Source organism: Carassius auratus, chromosome 22, assembly GCF_003368295.1.
Source record: "Carassius auratus strain Wakin chromosome 22, ASM336829v1, whole genome shotgun sequence".
Lineage (NCBI taxonomy): Eukaryota > Metazoa > Chordata > Actinopteri > Cypriniformes > Cyprinidae > Carassius > Carassius auratus.
Window position 1 is genome coordinate 10,002,420 of NC_039264.1, and position 18,507 is coordinate 10,020,926.

The window sequence follows — 18,507 nt, forward strand, 5'->3', positions numbered from 1 at the left end:
CCGCTCCACTTTTAGACATGCACTCGCACAGATTAATTTAATTTATCCCCACCCCAGAAAGCTCTATAATATATATATGTATAACATTTTTAAGGAGAAAAATGTAAACAATAAACCAACTCCATAACGGATTCTAAGTGATCAAGGGATTAGGACGTTCCAGTTCAGCCCATTGCAAGGTTTCTGCCAGTAGTGGGCCCTCATGCAACGTAATCAATGGCGTACATCCGCGTAAACGAGATGTAGGGAAGTTATCGAGTAAGAGGCCAAAGCCAGTAGAAGCCAAACCTTTTTTAATGGATGTCAGCAGAGGAGAGGCTTATAGGCTGAATAAACAGCTTTTTAGAGGAAACAGCTTATCATTAAATGAATCGAGAGCCTATCGGCTAACTTTCAACATGTTTTACACCAAACAATACTTTCGGATTGAACTATTTTTAGAGATTACGCAGAAACACAATGCTGTTTTACAAGAGAAGTCACTGACTTTTTTCGACAGGTGGGATACAGCTGGGGTCACTTTTTTAAACCCTTTGTTAAACATAATCCACTGAATACTCACTTCCTCGTTACAGAGAAAAACTACATTTTAATAAAAATATATCAGCTATGAAACTAGATAACTGTATAATTTGGCAGCAAAAACTAAATCTTGAAACAAAACAAAACAAAAAAAAATCATTGGTGCACATTATACAATTTAAACATGTTTATTCTGTTTGTATGCTTACGAAATACATCAATGCAAATAAGATAGAAATCATGAGAATATAAAAGCTTCTAATAATCTTTCTGTGTGCAAAACTTTGATAATGTGAAATGAAAGGTGCAGAATGGTGCACTTGAAGCAACATAAGTCACAGCGCGCTTCACTCAACACGGTACAATCAAAGAGAAGAGAAATGAGAGAGCAATGATCTCCAGCAAGATGTTATTTTATGCAAATCCCCAGACCTTTATCTAAACATCAAGTATTATAGTGTGAATATATCATCTTGCTGACTTTCAAAACTAAATGTGACGTGCTGTTTGAATGTTGAGCGGAGAATAACTGACAGCCGCAGCAGAAGGAAGATGAGTTTCTGTAAACTAAAATGTAACAATGTAAATATTCTGTCCCTTACGTTAAGATATGAAATGGCTTAAGATGATATACTGCAGTCCTACGGTGCTAGAAACCAAACTGGTGCTCTTCTGTTTCTTTTTGTGTATGATGCCCCCTTGTGCCATATAAATTGCATAATAATCGCGATAAAACGATTATTTAATTATCGCGACATGCCAACCTTCAGAGCTATTGCCTCATGTGATCTTTCTTCAACATTTGGTAACATGCCATTGATAGTAGATATTTTTGGTTCATGCCCATCTGGTGCTTTGAACAAAAGATTCAGATGATATAAATCTTTATTTGTGTTGATTTTACGCACAACAAAATGGAATGAAGAAATAAAAATAAAAAAAGTCACAATATTTGGATCAAAAGAAGTACATGAGTACTTTAATTGCAAATAAAGTAGTATATAAAATATAACCCTTCTATACCCAATAAAAACAAAACATAAGAGAAAGACAAAATGGTCCCATGGAAACAATTATAGCTGACGGTGGCGTAGTATGGGGCGGGCGCTACGTAACAGCACACTTCATGTTTAAGGTTTTTCTTCTGCATTCTTTGGCAGTACTCGTGTAAACCAGAGACACTCGCGGTCTCCTGTGTAACAAGGCCTCTGAATTTCTATAAGAAAGGAATCGAAGAATGGAGGCCAAAAAGTTCATGCATATATTTCAAGTACACAACAAAAGTGTACCTTCAGATTAATCTCAGTAACTGCTTATTATAAATATGATACTTATACAGTAACTACAGGTACACTACTTTACTACTATCACTACTTTAGGTTCAATGGGTTCAAAACATATATGTGTGCTGACTTTCTGTGGGAAGCAAATATTCAAACATCCCATTCTCTTCATCAAACCGTGTAAGCATTCAATTTCATTTCAACATGGCTTCTAATATATCAGTAGATCTTCATCAACCCATTCATGACTATTTCTATGATCCGGTTTGTCAAAAGCACATAGAAACTTCACAAAAAAAAAAAAAAAAGATAGATCAGATCATACATTCACTTCATATTTGATTTTTCTAGCAGGTTTTCATTCATTTCTTTGCAACAAGAATGAAGGAAACCTCTAAAGATAATAAAAAATATGTTCTTTAGGGTAACCTTTTACATAAAGTTTTTTTAATCATTAGTTATTGCATATATTAATGCATTTATGAACCTAGGTTAATTTGAATTTATAAATATATGTTTATTCATGTTGGTTCAATCATCTTGAAATGTTCAAAATGTATTAGTATATGTAGAAATTAACCAAGATTAACAAACGCTAATAAAAGTACTGAGTCACATTGTAAAGTATTAGCCAACCAACCTCATAAACCATTCAAGTAATGTTTTAAAGTCCCAAAGCAATGGATTGAGAAGACAGCATCTCTAGACCAAACTCTAGAGACATCTCTATCAGTTCAATGAATACCAATACAGATTGAATCAAAGCTCCTACAGGCCACCGTATGATCTGAGATTGGAAGGTTAACTAGGGAAATCCCCATGGATAGGAAATTCAAGATGATGAGAGGTCACCTCTGGAAAAAATATTCTCATCAGTAACAAGAACATCCCTTTAAATAGCAGCAAACTGCATAAACAAAATATTGTGCAAACTACCACTGATTCACAGTTTTGTTTTAGTGCCACATCTCACTAGAATTGTGTTTTTTGTGTGTTACTTATCTTTGCTTCACAAATGCTTGTGTGTACTTGATGAGAAGCATCTAGAAGTCTTTCTGGGTCAAACTAATTTTATGAATAGAGCAAGTGAACAATAAAAAGTCAGAAGAAAAATGTGTTATAGGCCACACCAAGTGCCACTGAGTTAAGAGTGCAGCTCTTATAAATCGCACCCCATACCACGCCACCCCAAAAAATAATAATAATAAAAATCACATTCCAGTCAGCAATGATATGAAGCTTCCAGAATCATGCTTTGAGATGAGATATATGTTTATAGCGGTACACTTCAGGTTCTTTAGGATCATTATATGAACCTGGCATGTATAAAACCCTCTCTTCATTTGTCTTCATGTCTTCGATAGTCTGAACGTGTGTGTGTGTGGCATCAAACAGGAAGCGTTTACTCAACAGTCACAGACTTCGCCAGGTTTCTTGGGCAATCAACCTGTAGAGCAAGAAAAGGAGAATCAATAAAAACTAGAAAAGGAAAGTTTGTGAACACACTTTTAAGCTGGCTTGAGAAATCCAAGTCTGAAAATCTGAGCCAGACATAATAGCTTCAAGTTTAGCTATATTAGATAAATGTTGCTAGCATGTTTTTGGCATGTTTAGCAGGTTGTCCTTCTAGTCATTAAGTAGCTTTGCTGGAGACACGCAGCTTAAACATTCTAGAAGTCTTGCTGTGCAAAAGTTTTGACACCCTCAATGAAAGTCTATGGGACATTTGCGTAGTTTTGAATGAACATGAGTCTGATCAGTTAGAAAAGACATAGCGACCCGAGTCAGAACAGTTAGAAGGTCTGACCCGAGTTTGGTGGTTAAAGCTTGAAAACTCTAGGACAGGGGTCACCAAACCTTTTCTTTCAGAGGAAGAAGCAGGAGGAGGAGGAGGAGAAGAAGAACTCACACTATGGCCTGGTTTCACAGACAGGGCTTAGGTTAAACCAGGATTAGGCCGTGGTTCAATTTGGACATTTAAGTAGTTTTTATAAATGTCCCTTAGATAAAAACACTATTGATGTGCCGGGGGTAAGAGTAATATGATGCAATATATAGTGAACATGAAGCAATCTTTTGCATTTTCTTTAGACCACTTACTTCTTCCGTTAAAAATGATTTGTTGCTTAAGACACAAAGTTGTCAAAATCTTTAGCGGTAGGCCAACTGGTTTAGATTGCGGTTTCGGCTGTCTACTGTAAAGGGTGCACCTAGCTTTATGTTAAGTATTATATTAAGTCCAGGGCTTCCTTTTTTTTTTTTTTTTTTAAGTTTGAACCAGTTTTACAGATTTTTACTTGCCCTGCAAACATTCTTTCAGAGGCCCTACTGCAAAAATCTAAATATATATATATTATTTTTAGTATCATACACCACTGTTTAAGTTTGGGGTCTGTAAGAATGAAATAAATGTATTATAGTCACAACGACTGCATCTATTTAGTAAATACAGTAAAAACTGTCATTTTGTGGAATATTGTTACAACGTATCCATTTTGCTATTATGCAAAGCTGAACTTTCAGCATCATTCCTCCAGTCTTCAGTGTCACATGACCTTCAGAAATCATTCTAATATGCTGATTTGATGCTGAATAAACATTTCTAATTATTATCCGTGTTGAAAATAGATCTGCTGCTTAATATTTCTGTGGAAACATGAATCCTCGATGAATAGGACATTTAAAAACTTTTTTTTTGTGGCAAATTAAGTCTTTAAGGTCAATTTTGATATTTTTAATGAGTCCTTGCTGTATAAAAAGACACACGTCAGGGAGGAGAGGAAGTGATGAAAGACTCACGTCGAATCCGCGGAGCACAGCGAGGTGGAAGGAGAGCATCTGTAGAGGGATCACACTGAGGATTCCCTGCAGACAGTCCACACAGTGAGGCACTTTGATGGTGCGGCTGGAGTTGTTGATGGTCTCATTGTCCTCCTTATCACAGATCACGATCGGACGGCCCTACAACAGCACAAAACCACATCCACTTAAACAGAGGAACATCTGCAGAGACAGCTAGGGCTGTACAACATTCAATATATTCTTATGTGTTTTTGCATACTAAATTGTGGTTGATCTGCAACTTGATTTACAGAATAATAATCATTTTACCAATAAAGGTAGGGTAGGTAACCAAATCACCTGCCCTGCCTTTAAATTTGAAACTATTTTATATCTTGCAAGCAGTGGTATTACCATCAGGACATGTAAATCAAGTTATGGTAAATGTGGACATTTAAATGGCTCTTACCTGTCTAGCCACGACCTGCTGCAGTGCGTTCTGGCATTTGTTGTATGTGTGGTCTCTCATGATGATCATTATGACAGGCATCAGTTTGTCCACTAGAGCCAGCGGCCCGTGCTTCAGCTCTCCAGCCAAAATCCCCTCTGAATGCATGTACGTGATCTCCTTGATTTTCTAAATGACACCCAAACATAAGCTTTAACATGCTACCTGGGAAGACTAGTGACTAGATGGGAGCTATTAAACAAAATACAAAACAAAAAAGCAATGTGAAAAGAAAAAGGGCTGTTGCATAACCACAATTAGAGGGAGAAAAAACTATCTGAAGAACATCAAGTACACAGGTACATATGCACATTTTTGTGGTCAGAACTGGCTAATGCCTCGATGACCAGTGAATGCAGGGTTTTTTTCTTCGCTAACAGAGTCAAACTGCTTCTTCTGTTTATCTGTGGTTAGACTAAATGAGGCCAAACTTCTGGTCCATCAGTTAAGATCCTTATTTTCTTCCTTGTTTTTGCTTTCCGTTAGGAATTGGATGTACAGGTCTTAAATATGGAACAGCCGTTTCAATCCGTGTAAATAAACCTCAAATCAGAACTGGAGGGCTGCCTGGGAGACTCAATTAAAACGGAAAGGTTATCCAAAAATCATATAGTCCCAGACCTGTAAGTCTTACTTTATTTTGCTGAACAGAATAGATCTTTTGAAGAATGTTGGTAAACTGTTTTGGTTCCCACTGACTATTGTATGAAGGAAAAGAGAAGAGGGAATGTGGTCTAACCAAGGCTCCCTCCAGGCAAGTGGCGTAGTGGTAGCCTCGGCCCATGATGAGAACACTCTTCTGCTGATACAGCTCCGCTGCCAACTTCTGAATCTCCACGTCCAGGCTCAACACCTCCTTGATGAGATCTAGAGGAAGACACACACGGCGAAAGGTCAACATTGTGGAATTTGTTCATGTACAAACTTATTCAACCCTCAAAAGTCAAATTTGGTGCGTAATCTTTTATTCTTCATAAGCTCCGATAAACGCTGCTGGAAACTTGTCCCCTCTCTACTTCAATCTTGGCCCATTCCTCGCATAAAAAAAGCTTCTAGATCGCTGATAATTTTTGGTTTTCACATTGTCACTGCTTTCGTCAAATTCAACCAAATATTTTCAATGAGGTTTAAATCTGAAGACTGAGCCCTGAAACAAGCGTAAGTAGATTTGGATGAATTCTTTGGGACAGCTGTCCTGCTGGAAAGTCCAGAGATCACCAAGCTTCAGTTTATGCACTGGAGCATCACACTCTTTGCCAAAATGGCCGATACTTCAATTAATCCATGATGTTTTTCCACTTTTTCCACAATTTCCACTCCATCAACAGCAAACCACCCCCAAAACAGGACTGCTCCACTTCAATGTTTGCTCATGAGATGGTGTTCTTCTGCTTATAAGCTTTCCCTTGTATACCAGCAGAGCCAACGGGTCCAAAAAGTTCAAGTTTGGTCACTCCATAAAACTTTCTTCCAGAACTCCACAAGTCTACCTAAATTAATTTTAGCATATTCAAGTCAGCGTATTATGTTCTTCTTGGTCAAGAGTGGCATTCGGCAAGATGCCCCATCATGAAGGCCATACTTGTCTAGTGTTTTCTCATACTCCGGGTTTTTCCTCCTTTCACCGGGTCATTGTGCAACATTTCATGATAATGGGCTTTTTCTTCAACACCCTCAAAGCCTTTCTCAAATTTAGTTTCTAAACTTTTAGTGACCTGGAAAGAATTTCTGATGTAATAAAACTATTTCTTCTCTAGAGCTTTTGAGAGAGCTCTGTGGACTTTACCATATTTGTTACTCACGTCAGCACATGTGTAGGCTTTAAGTTTATGTATGTGTAACAACACAAGCTAATCTTGCGTTCCAATAGAGTTGCTCAAGGCTTAACTGTGTTTTAAGACAACTTTGTTTCATACTATAAAAATAAGTGACTAAAAAAACAGCAATGCTGAATAGGGGTTGAATTATATTGACAGTCTCACTTTTAATATGCCAGTAAACCATTATGGATTCATTTTTTTAATATAAAATTCTAGATCTTCCTACTGCTTCATCATGACAGCAGCTGAACTTTAAAGAAATAACAGAGGCCTGCTGGAGCACCCCTTGTGGCAAGACTGGGAATGACACAATGACACATTTAATCTACTTGCATACATTCATTCGTTTCGAACCAAAGACTGCAAATACAGTATAGAAAACATGCAAGCATACATAACAGAATCAGCAGTTCTTCACATGAATAGTGAGCTGGAGTGCAGGGGGAACTTCATTAACTGGCTGCCAATACATTCCTGACCTCATTGGTTTGGAAGCCGAATGAAAACTCCACAGAGAGAGAAAGCAAGAAGCAGCGAAAGATGGGGGAAGGGGGCGCCCCAGCAGACACTTGTGGTCCAATAAAGACTTCCAACAGTGACGGAGAGAGCTGGCCAAAGCCATCTGCTCCTCCCTTCACACCAACCCCTGAGCGCATGCACTTACACGCACACGGAGCTCTATGATGTCAGCATCTCACCATCATAAACGTACACAAAAAGCACATGTGCACAAAATCAGAAGTTTTGAATACATTTATTGAATTTACTATTGTGATTGATCACACAGAGAAAGCTGTATTTGTGTTTACCTGGCAACACTTTGAGGCCTTGTATGATTTCTCGTCTGCGTGGCTGCACTGAGATTCTGTCATCGCACATCAGCAGGGCAAACATGATGAGAGCCACAAATTGACTTGTGTATGCCTGCAATGAACAAAAACACAGCACAAAATAGTTCACATGAGCTCAAAATGCAATTTGCAACACCTGTGGTTACTCTGCTGGGACTCGAGCATTCACTAAAAATCACTGCCACATCAGCTGAAGTGATTGCAAAAATGTCTTCAAAAGGTTAGTCCATATATGACACTTGCTTTAATAATTCAAAAGATCTGCAGAGTCTCCTATTAGTTAAAAAAAAAAAAAAAAAAAAGCACATTTATGATCCACATTCTACACCAGGTCAAATGACAAAGCGGGAGAACTTGGGTTGCCAAAAACACTGTATTGTATTTCAGTTAGATGTTATAAAAAATATAAAGAAAAAAAAAAGAAAACCAAAAATGTTTTGGTTGAATGATTTGCCAAATAAGACCAGGGAAACGAGTATACAAAAAAAAGATGCTTCCTATTTTTCTCTTCATGTCCATCTCTCAGAAGTGCCTTTGATGCCAAAGCCTCTGTGGCTTGTAAATCGCTTTAATGGCATTCCTCAACACATACGTTGTGATATAACATGTCTAAATGTAATCTGGTGCTATGCCATTATCTTTCAGACCATATTAAAGCCACTCTCAGTCAAATATGAAGCACATTTAGGAAGCATTTAGGACGTCTGACAACATGCTCTGGCTCACTTGCAGTTCTCTGAATTTATGCAAGAAGAGTAGAGGAAGAGGAGCCTCGGACCAGACACCCACCCTCACAAATCACTACCACATGAGGACTGATCCGTGGATGCTTTTCATCTGTGACGGTTCACTACCTGCAGGGATAGAGTTCCTGTACCAATCTGAGGTTAAGTAGTTTGGTCAAAGGTGTGATGGTGACTGGGATTGACAGATTATGATTTTGGTGATCCATTTAAAACATTTTAACCAATTTACCAGAGTTCCAATGCACAGTAATCCAAACCCTCTGCATGGTTTTAAAAGGCACAAAGTTTCTAAAAATTTAACAGAAACCCAAACCTGGTGCAAACCTGAAGTTATACAAAAAAATATAAATAAATAGATGCAAACTCAACTATTAACCAGTCAATTTGTTTGGTTCCACTGGACTCGGGTCAAGTTTCAGACCTCTGCTTCGCAGTGTTTTAATACCCAACAGTCCAGAGTTCCTGGATGACTGCAAAGGCTGATAGCATAATTAACGAATTGATTCAGCCTCTATAAACCCTCCTTTTCACGAGCCTACTCTGCTCTGATTGGTCAGATGGGCAGTCTGTTGATAAATGATACTCCCATTGCCATAGTTCTGTATTTTAAACGCTCAATATAAAATATAACATATATTATTTATCATACTTACAGGTTGTGATTCAGTGGAGTCAGCTGGTCTGAATACACTGGGTACTGAGCTATCTTTCAATAGCAAGCATTTTGTGAACCCACATTGAACTTCCCGAGATTACAGAGGCAGTCATCAGTAAAATAGAGGGAACACTTAAAAAGAATGGGGTTGTACTGCTGTGGCACAGTGAAAAAAAAACTTTATAACCGTTGATTCTTTGCAGCCTCATCTTTCGGAAATGAAAATAAAACAAATTTACTTCCACAGTGTAGGACCCAGCAGCTTCTCAACATGATGTTTCCCACACAAACAAGATACAGTGTTAGAGGACGGGTCAGGTTGTCTGTGGCTGGCCAACGTAGAAAATAGGCAGGCACTGTGCAAATGGGTTACCTGTGACGGCTATGGGGGAATTCAAATGAACTTTTTAGGCTGTTGGCAGTTGCATATCTGTTCCCCCTTTTTTTTTTTTCATTTCAGTAGGAGCTGAACAGGAGATAGATCCAGCGAGGGTCAAGCTGAGCCACAAATGATTTGTGAAAATAAAAAAAAGACAAAAAATCCACTACAGAGGTGTCAATACAGTGATGAATTAAGAACCCCTAGGGGAGCACTGAAATATTTAAGTGTGGAATCATGAAGGAATCAAAGCTTGCCACAGCAGGAATATTCAATGGCCTCATGGGAGAGGGAGGACTGCAATCACAGCAGAATCAGGCAAACCAAGCAATGCGTCATATCTGCATCAAATACAGCAGCTCACAAGATGGGCTGGGCATAAGCGAACTGACTGCAAGCTGTGCTGCAACTGGTGTACTTTGGCACATTGGAAGGAACAGTTGGAGGGCGTCTGTTGCCTGGAAAACTGTTGACTGCAAAGACGTTTGATCGGCAGCATTCTCGCACAGCCAGACCTTCAGAATGATTGCTAAGTTCCACCAAAATGGCCATTTGACTGACAGGTAAAGCAACCAATCATGTTTTGTGCCGCATCATATTTAGGGGCAAGGAAATGCCATGATAACAGACCTGTGTGTAAAACCCTTGAACTTATTTTAAAGAGTCTGTGCCGGGAACTTTTTACATATGTCACATACTTTTGAAAATCCAGCATTTAGTTGATCTTGATAAACACTTATTGGTCACAGTTGTAGACATGATAGCTTTCTTCTTCCACGAGGGGGTTTGGCATCATGACATCTGTTTCCAGGTGGAACGTTAAATGACACACACGTCTCCCGGGAATTCTGTAGATGCAGTGATCGTCCTCAGATGACGACTTCAAATATGTTTCCAGATTTGTGTGCCATATGCATCAGACGTTCAGCCAATGGTCCGTGGGTGTGACGTCGGAGACTAAATTGGCAGATATTTGGATTTGGTTTGAATGTTTGACCTTACCATCTAGTGGCCACAATCCTAAAATGTGATTGCCACCACAAATCCAGCTAATTAAGTTATCAGTCTAATTAATGTTCCCAAGCCTCGCGCCAATATACATCCCTTAAATATAGGATGTTTTAAAAACATGTGGTCGAAAGAGTCTGAAAAAAATCACTGGCGTCTGCATGCCGCTCTCATTTCTCATCAGCAGAGAGTTCCCAGTTTTGCAGTTGCAATCCAAATGACTACAGCTGCAATCTGGAAACCCAGGAGCGAAAAACACTCCAAGTAGTTGTGGGTGTAGGTTCCCCTGAGGGACTGCTCTGGTGCTGTGCAGACATGGGTGGATGAAGAGCAACAGTTTGCATCTTGTGGAGTAATCCAGCGATTCTCAAAAGTCCTGATATTTAAAAAATGTGGTTTAAGGGAATTTATACAGCAGGTAAGACAAGATAACCCTGAATTTAGGGTGCATGATTGTACCCATTTATTCATTGTAAAAACACCCAAAATCACTTGTTGCCTGATCTGGAAAAACAAGAGTTGGGAACTAAAAAGTGTGAGGATAAAAGAAGAATGATTGATTCATTTACCATCTCAGCCTACTTGAATAATATATAACAATGTTTTCAATTTTCAATTTGCTCGGGGTGCATCATTGCATCCTTATATGGGAAGTCGTGGCCTAATGGAAGAAGAACCTTAGGGAGTTCATTCAATCACAACTTCATCATAATTATTCTTGAATGCAGAAACAAATAAACCACCGATCTAATGAGGGTTTGATGAGGGTCCTGCACCTCATCTGAAACCTGAAAGACATCCGAGGGAGTCTGTAAATTATTGTTTAAACTAATTGAAAATGACCTGCCCAATTGCTAAAGAGAGTGGAACTAAAATACCAGTGCAGGATTTTGGTAGATGTCCTGGCACCTCACTGCAATCTGATAATTATATGGGCAATTATATCAGATCAGTCAGTCTGCAGGCATCCATGTTTCTATCAAAATGAAGCCCTGTCAAAAATCATCTGGAGCTCTCGTGTCTTTTTTGCATGACATGTTAACAATGATAAATGCCATTTCTCCACTTAAGACGGTAAAAAAGTAGGGCTTCGAGAAAGGCTGGACCAGCAAGAGTTTGAAAAGCGCAATCAACTTTTTTATGGTCATTTTTCTTCTCTCAGCATTAACATTTCTCATCCAGCCAAATCCAGCTGCTCCTTAAACTCACAGTTTTTTCTTTTCACATTTTTGTTATGACTTCATTAAACTTGTATGTGCTGTTAAAATCTGTGGAACAGTGGTTGAAACCCATGCTCCAGCATGATCTTGTCAGTCATCTCTCCTTACTCTCGACACACAATCTGACTCCAACAGTTCATGTTGGATGCAGGGATACCAAGTCCGCCTTTTTTTACATGGAATGGGGCTACATTTACACAGTTACCGTGGCTTGATTTACCCCATGGGTTAAAAGTTTTAAATACTGCATAAGTTACATTTGACTGAAATGCTTGTATTGAAATATAAAAACTGAGCTAAAAACTGTTAAGTTTGGTGAAGGAGGGCCACTGATAGGAAGCCTCAGTTGTGTTTATGACCAATGTGCAGAACAGTGGCTGTGAAATATATGTTTTAGGTATTGAAATTACATATTTTGTTTATTTTGATATTTGGAATATGGTCATTGCTGGGCTTTGGGCTGTTTTTGAGTGTCCATTGGGCTAGTTTTATCACACAGACCCAGCAACACTGGCTGCATTGAGCACAGCAGAAGCTTTCAGTTTAGGATTGTAGACCAGACACTGTGTAACACGACTACCGTAGCAAGCCTAGCGTTTATGCGACTCCATAATTCTTGTTATGTGCCAAATCACGGGATGGCAGGACCTGTGCTAAAGGGTCCTTTTTTTTTTTTTGACCACCCACTCCTGCACACAGTAATGGTAAAGCTGCATGTACTGCAAAATTTGGGTTGGGTCCTGTGGGACCCCAATCCCAATACAGCCATCTCAAACAGTGGTTTAAGACGGTGTTTGTATGGTATGGGACATGTCTCAAACAGGCCTGTCGCAATAATCAATATATCGACATATTGCACAATATATGTACATGACCTCAGTCATTTTTTGGTGGCGCAATATATTGCCCATGATATTTAAATAAAATTTAATGTCACCATGTTTTTTGCATTCCTTTTGCACCTGTGTCTTTTGCAGCTTCTTGTACATAATGTGATGTAGTTGCTGCTAGTTTAAAAAAAAATGCACGATTGGCCTTGTTTAATATGTAAAGTATTTTAATTTAACCAAACTAATGAAATGAAAAATAATAATAATAATAAAATAAATTGGAACATTATTCACTTAGTAGTATAATGGACAACCAAGCTCCCATGGCTGGTTGCTCTAGTACTACTTTAGCATACTGGACATGTTTTTAATAATTGGGTAAACTAATGATGGATATCCCTTGAAAAGGGCCCCTGGCTCTGGGATCGATTTGGGTTATAGGCCAATTCAAAGCACATAATAAGGGCTACCAAGTGGGTCGTTCACTGGGTAATACACAGTAACTGGTGAAATGAATCCTTTGTACTTAGTATTGGATGCTAGCAAATTAGCGGAAATGGGTTGAAGAATGGTGCGAATTACAAGGGGGTCTGACACCTAATTAAGGCTTGAACTGCCCCAAACTCAAGTGTCTTAAATTGTACATATGTTAACAGTTTTAACTTTGTAACCAAAAAAGGGAGATTAAAAGCAAGTCAGAGACGGTAATTTGTTTTAGAACAGACTAGCCATTCGCAAGTGTGGGCTGTTTGAGCATTATTATCAATATCAGACCAAAACTAGAACCATCATTATTCATAACTAGAATTTAAATTGGTTAAAATTGTAATCAGATCAATTGCATAATCTGCAGATGAACAAGTTAATTAGACAGTTTTTATGTTAAAAATGTTTAAAGACGGTTGCTGTTTTCGGCCCCCTTTTTTGTCTAAGCTGATGGCACTAAAATAATTGGATAAATTAAAAAACAAACCAAAAACCAAACCGACCTTAGTGCTAGCCACACCAATCTCTGGGCCAGCATTGATGTGAATGCCGCAGTCAGTTTCTCTGGAGATGGAGCTGCCCACAGTGTTGGTGATGCCCACCGTCAGCGCGCCTCTCTCCTTACAGTAGCGCAGAGCCAACAGGCTGTCTGCCGTCTCTCCTGAACACACACACACACACACACACGAGTTCAGACAACTGTCCCGTCTCAAAAACGTATTAACACACACACACACACACAGGCACACAAGCCAACCTGACTGGCTGATGAAAAAGCACACGTCATCTCTGAAGACAGGAGTGTTTCGATCCAGGAAATCACTCGCCAGCTCCACCATGACAGGAAGTTCAGTGAGTTCTTCCAGTACTTGACGAGTCTAAGCGAGGCACAGAAACAGCATGAGCCAATTACTGTCTTGTAATCAGACATCATGCAATAACATACAATAAAATTATAAAAGATATTATTACTGTAGTCTATGTATTTAAACAATTTTTTTTTAAGTTTTCAGTTCTGAAACTTATACGTTATACTTGTACGTTTTCACAAAACAATAACCTCCGATGTCAAATGATCAAAGAAAATGTAGATTTTTGCTTAAATAACCCCTTTAAATGCTGAATTTAAACTTGTACACATCTGTGGCCCGCTTCACACCTGACATTAACACGTGTTTCATATCTGGACAATCTTCGGCTGGATTGCATTTACACCTTGGATTCCAAGTCTCCAGTGTACTCCGATTTCAAAATCCTGTCTGTCACATGATAGATAACGACCACGATATCTAGTCTATAGCGTTTCCATACTCAGAAATTGTCTTATGTGAGACATGAGTGAAGATACAACACAAGACTGACTGCAACAAACAGAGAAAATACTTGTTTTTGTGGGGTTTATGGAACTAAATATTTATCTGATATTTCCACTTTGCCTGTCTATTACTAGTAACAGAAAGGCAAAAGCTATCAATATGTTTTCATTTACTATTTACTTTTAATTTAACTCTGCATTTTAACTTTAGCAAATGATTCATTAGCCAAAATATTAAACAAAGGAATCGAATGAGAACGGAGAATGGTAGCTCCGATGCATCGGTGTTCTGAGTGTCGTCATAATAAAAGTCCTGCTTCTCAAATATGATACTCTGATACTTCAAAAATAAATAATAATATACTGATACATCTGCCTTGGTGATATATTGGCCAACCACTAATTACTTTAAAAACTAAATTTCCAAATCAAATAATATGTAACATTTAAATATTGTTAGCCGTGCTTAACCAGCTCCAAATGTAGCGTAAGAATGCATCTTCAGTGCGTGTGATCCCTTTACTGGAAGACCCACACTAATGCCAGGTGTGAGGCGGCCCTATGTGGGTATGTTTAATGATGTACACACTGCAACTCCAGCATGGTAACTGGTCCCACAGGCAATCAAGATGAGCCTCCGACATCTCTGGATCTCTTTAATGTGGTCTTTCAATCCTCCCAAGATCACTGCAAACACACACAAGTTAAGAAAATCCAGTATACAAGTAGAAAATCAGCTATTCCCATTCAGTTCTGTTTCACAGTTCACTATAAACTTTTAAAGGAAGCAGATCATCCAGAAACTTGTTACAGTGCTCGAAAATAAGGACTGCCCGATGGCCACGGGCCACTGCTGCATCGTCAGGAATGTTTATCATTTCCATGTGTTTTTAAAGGGTCATTATACCTCAGACTACTTTTCTGAGATTTTAAGAAGACAATGTCAGCATTCGATAGTTCTAACTGTTGGGGAAAACTGGTTAATTTTAAGCTTATTCATATTATACTATTATTTTCATCTACTGGGTTTAAAATCTACATCATGATGATGTCACAATTTGTGACATGACAATGGACTATAATAGAGCATCACAGTCCTGCCCACAGCTGGTGCCGGAAGTAAAAATTCAATGCAATTTCTGCATTGACATTTGGAGTATAAGCCATAAAAACGTAACCATACATGGACTTAAAACCAGCTACGGCTGTACTAAGTGATAGTATATGCTCATATAAACGCAAAAGGATCATGGGGCCCTAACCTTGTTTTGATATTAATGCCTTTTATTCGCGATGTCTTGGCTAAGTACTTCATTACCCACAATCCCGAACAATCCCACAATCCCACAGTGATGCATCTGATTGGTGGAGCTCGTGTAACCGTCTGGTTAAACCCCGCGAAGACTGAAGATCATTAATAAAAAAATAAAATAAAATAAAAACCTGTGTTGCGTTTTTGTACGGTAGACTTATCAGTGCAATCATGATCTCCATGGATGCCATCAGAAAATTCACTGGAGGAAAAATTTCGCCGTCATCAGATTTGGAAGTCGCTCAAAACGCAGTTTCGCGGTTGTGGCTTCAGTCGAATTCAATGAGGCGCAGTGATTTATGGGATGAGTAGTTCCTGCGCTCGAAATGAAAATATGTACACAGTCTTGCCCCTTTGACTTTTTGGGGATTTTCTCTTAATTTTTTCACTCGAAATGATATGTTATATGCTTATGAGTTCAGCCCGTAGCTGGTGTGGAAGATTTTTATTAGTAAGATTTTGATCAATCAAGAATAATCAATGTGAATCAAGCCATTTTTGTTTTTCCATTATAATCCTATAGGTAATGGATAGAAAGTTGCTTACGTGCTGGAATGTTCAGAACGGATGAGAAACATATGGCCAGAAAGGGCCTTTCGTTATACCAAAACAAGTAGGGGCCCTCCTCCCTAGGGAGGGATCAAAATTGCAAGCATAAGGAAAAGTTTGACTATGTGGAACCTCCCTGTGTGGGGTATATGATGAGATGCAACCTAGCATTTTGGCAGAACTTCTTGCAACAAGCTCTCGACTTTGTTTTGCTTAAAATAAAGTCTTTTCTTCTGAGAGAAAAATCCCTGACTGAGTTTGATCCTTGGGAGAACCGGCAAAATACACCACAGATTTGGCACCCCAGATGGGACTGGAAAGGAGCAGAGTGGACGACTGCTCTTGAGCTGACTGATGAGCAACACACACACAGTGGTGGCCACCATAGAATAAGGTAAGCATTTTTGCTTATATAATTAGTGTGTGTTGTTGACTGGTCAGCTCTGAGTGGTAAGGACACTTAAAATCTGCTCTTCCAAATTTAGAAAAATAATATAATAATATCTAAATTGAAAAAGGGGTTTTACTCCAGAAGAAATAACTGCATGCACATATTTGGGTTATTAATGGGAAGGCCTTGAAAGGCAACCTCGATTTAAGACAAATATGGTGTAGGCAGAAAGACATGGCATGCTGTGGTCTGTGTTTATTGGATAGCTGTGCCAGGTAGGACAGTGATAAACGGATAAGCAGATTAGTTAAGGAATCGCGAGGAAAAGTCCCATGGATACCGCTTTGAGAATGTATAAGTGAAATTCTCGAAGGACTGAATAGATGGGCCCTTAAGGACGCTCTAGGTAGAGCGAGCTCTAGGAAGAGCTGTGTTTTGTTGTGTGAATGTATCTGTGTCCGGACTGAATGAATGTGTGAACAAAGAAATTCCGTGTTGGGTGGGTAAAAGTTGCGCACCATTCTTGAACCGTCACTTCAGGGTGGCTGGGTGGAGTTGGACGCAGCTAGTATCCACTTGAGGGGGATGAATGTATTATGAGCCTTGATAATAAAAGGACAATTAATGTGTGATTATCCCTTAGATAAAGGGAAAAAGTATGCAAGAATAAGCACTCTGGCTCAATAAAGAGTGTAGCAAGTGTGAATGGGTTTAGGAAAATAGCATCAATAAAGTTTGAACCAAGATCTATAATAGATTTTTGCATTTTGGATGTCTGTGTGAAAGGGGAGAAAATATTCTGAGCCCAGTGCAGTGGGAGTGAGAGCAAGGGAGGAGGAGAAGCCAGCTGTGAAAACATAGAGGCAACCCAGAAAAAGGATAAGTGCAGGAGCCCTAAAACAATAAAGTTAACTGTATGAAGGTTGTTTTAGAGGAAAATAAATACAAATGTTCCAAGAAATGGACTAATATAGAAATGGCAGATATGGTGGAATATAGAAATAATAATACATTAATTAAAATAAGATATGCATTTATTATTGAATAACTTTTATTAATAGATGAATTTAAAAGATGCACGTGCTTAAAACTTTTTTAATATGTGAAGACATCTAAAATTTGTATCTTGTTATCCCTGGGACACAGTATGAAAGTTAATCCATTACAGAGTTTCAGAGATTGGGCTTGTGTAAATGTAAAAATAAAAGAAATAACTTGTGCAATGTGGAATGAAAGCAAGATTGGGTGACCAAGTTAATAGACATTTGGATTCAAAAGCTATAGGTATTTTATAATAGGAAGGAAACTAGTTGCTTAAAGAATTAAATTTAATTATTTTATTTACAATAATAGGAATTATTTTATGTTGGTTAGGAAACATTAATTCACAAATACCAGATTATTCTGAATTATGTATGCAAATTTAGAAGAAAAATGATGATTGAAGTCTTTATTTTACCATATGCATGTCATGCTGTTATAAAAAAAGGTTTATTTTATTTTATTGCAGTATACTTAGATAATAAAGGTAGCTGATTTCTGCATTTTGCAAAGAAGAAAAAATGCTTGCTATTTTCCTGCAATGAAGAACTTGCTTAACTAACAAAGAATAAGAGAACTGCTGTTTTCAACCAGATGATTTTGTTTTTATTAAGGGACCACTGAAAGAAGAGGTTGAAAAGTGAAAATTAGAAAAAGAGCTGATTGCTCAGAAACAATTTGGTCAGAAGTTACATAGGTACATTTGATTAATGCAGTCTCTGAGTGTTAAACTTTCAGATGATTTCTGGAACAGTGCCTTGACAAAGGAAAGCAATGAAATGGAGTCTGTCGAGGAATGGCAAAGCAGCA

At 38.4% G+C, this 18,507-nt stretch overlaps 1 protein-coding gene across 1 annotated transcript in view; it reads right to left on the reverse strand.

Annotated features, from left to right (window-relative positions):
- Positions 1–694: 694 nt before the first annotated feature.
- Positions 695–18,507, reverse strand: part of LOC113039655 (glutamine--fructose-6-phosphate aminotransferase [isomerizing] 1-like) — a 30,418-nt gene continuing 12,605 nt past the window's right edge. Inside the window, exons 11-18 of the mRNA XM_026197639.1 lie at positions 14,994–15,091; positions 13,847–13,967; positions 13,593–13,750; positions 7,724–7,838; positions 5,834–5,961; positions 5,056–5,223; positions 4,605–4,766; positions 695–3,252 (exon numbers count right to left, since the gene is read on the reverse strand). Of these exons, the coding sequence (XP_026053424.1) occupies positions 3,208–3,252; positions 4,605–4,766; positions 5,056–5,223; positions 5,834–5,961; positions 7,724–7,838; positions 13,593–13,750; positions 13,847–13,967; positions 14,994–15,091 (995 nt within the window). The 3' untranslated portion in view covers positions 695–3,207. The remainder of the gene's footprint in view (positions 3,253–4,604; positions 4,767–5,055; positions 5,224–5,833; positions 5,962–7,723; positions 7,839–13,592; positions 13,751–13,846; positions 13,968–14,993; positions 15,092–18,507) is intronic.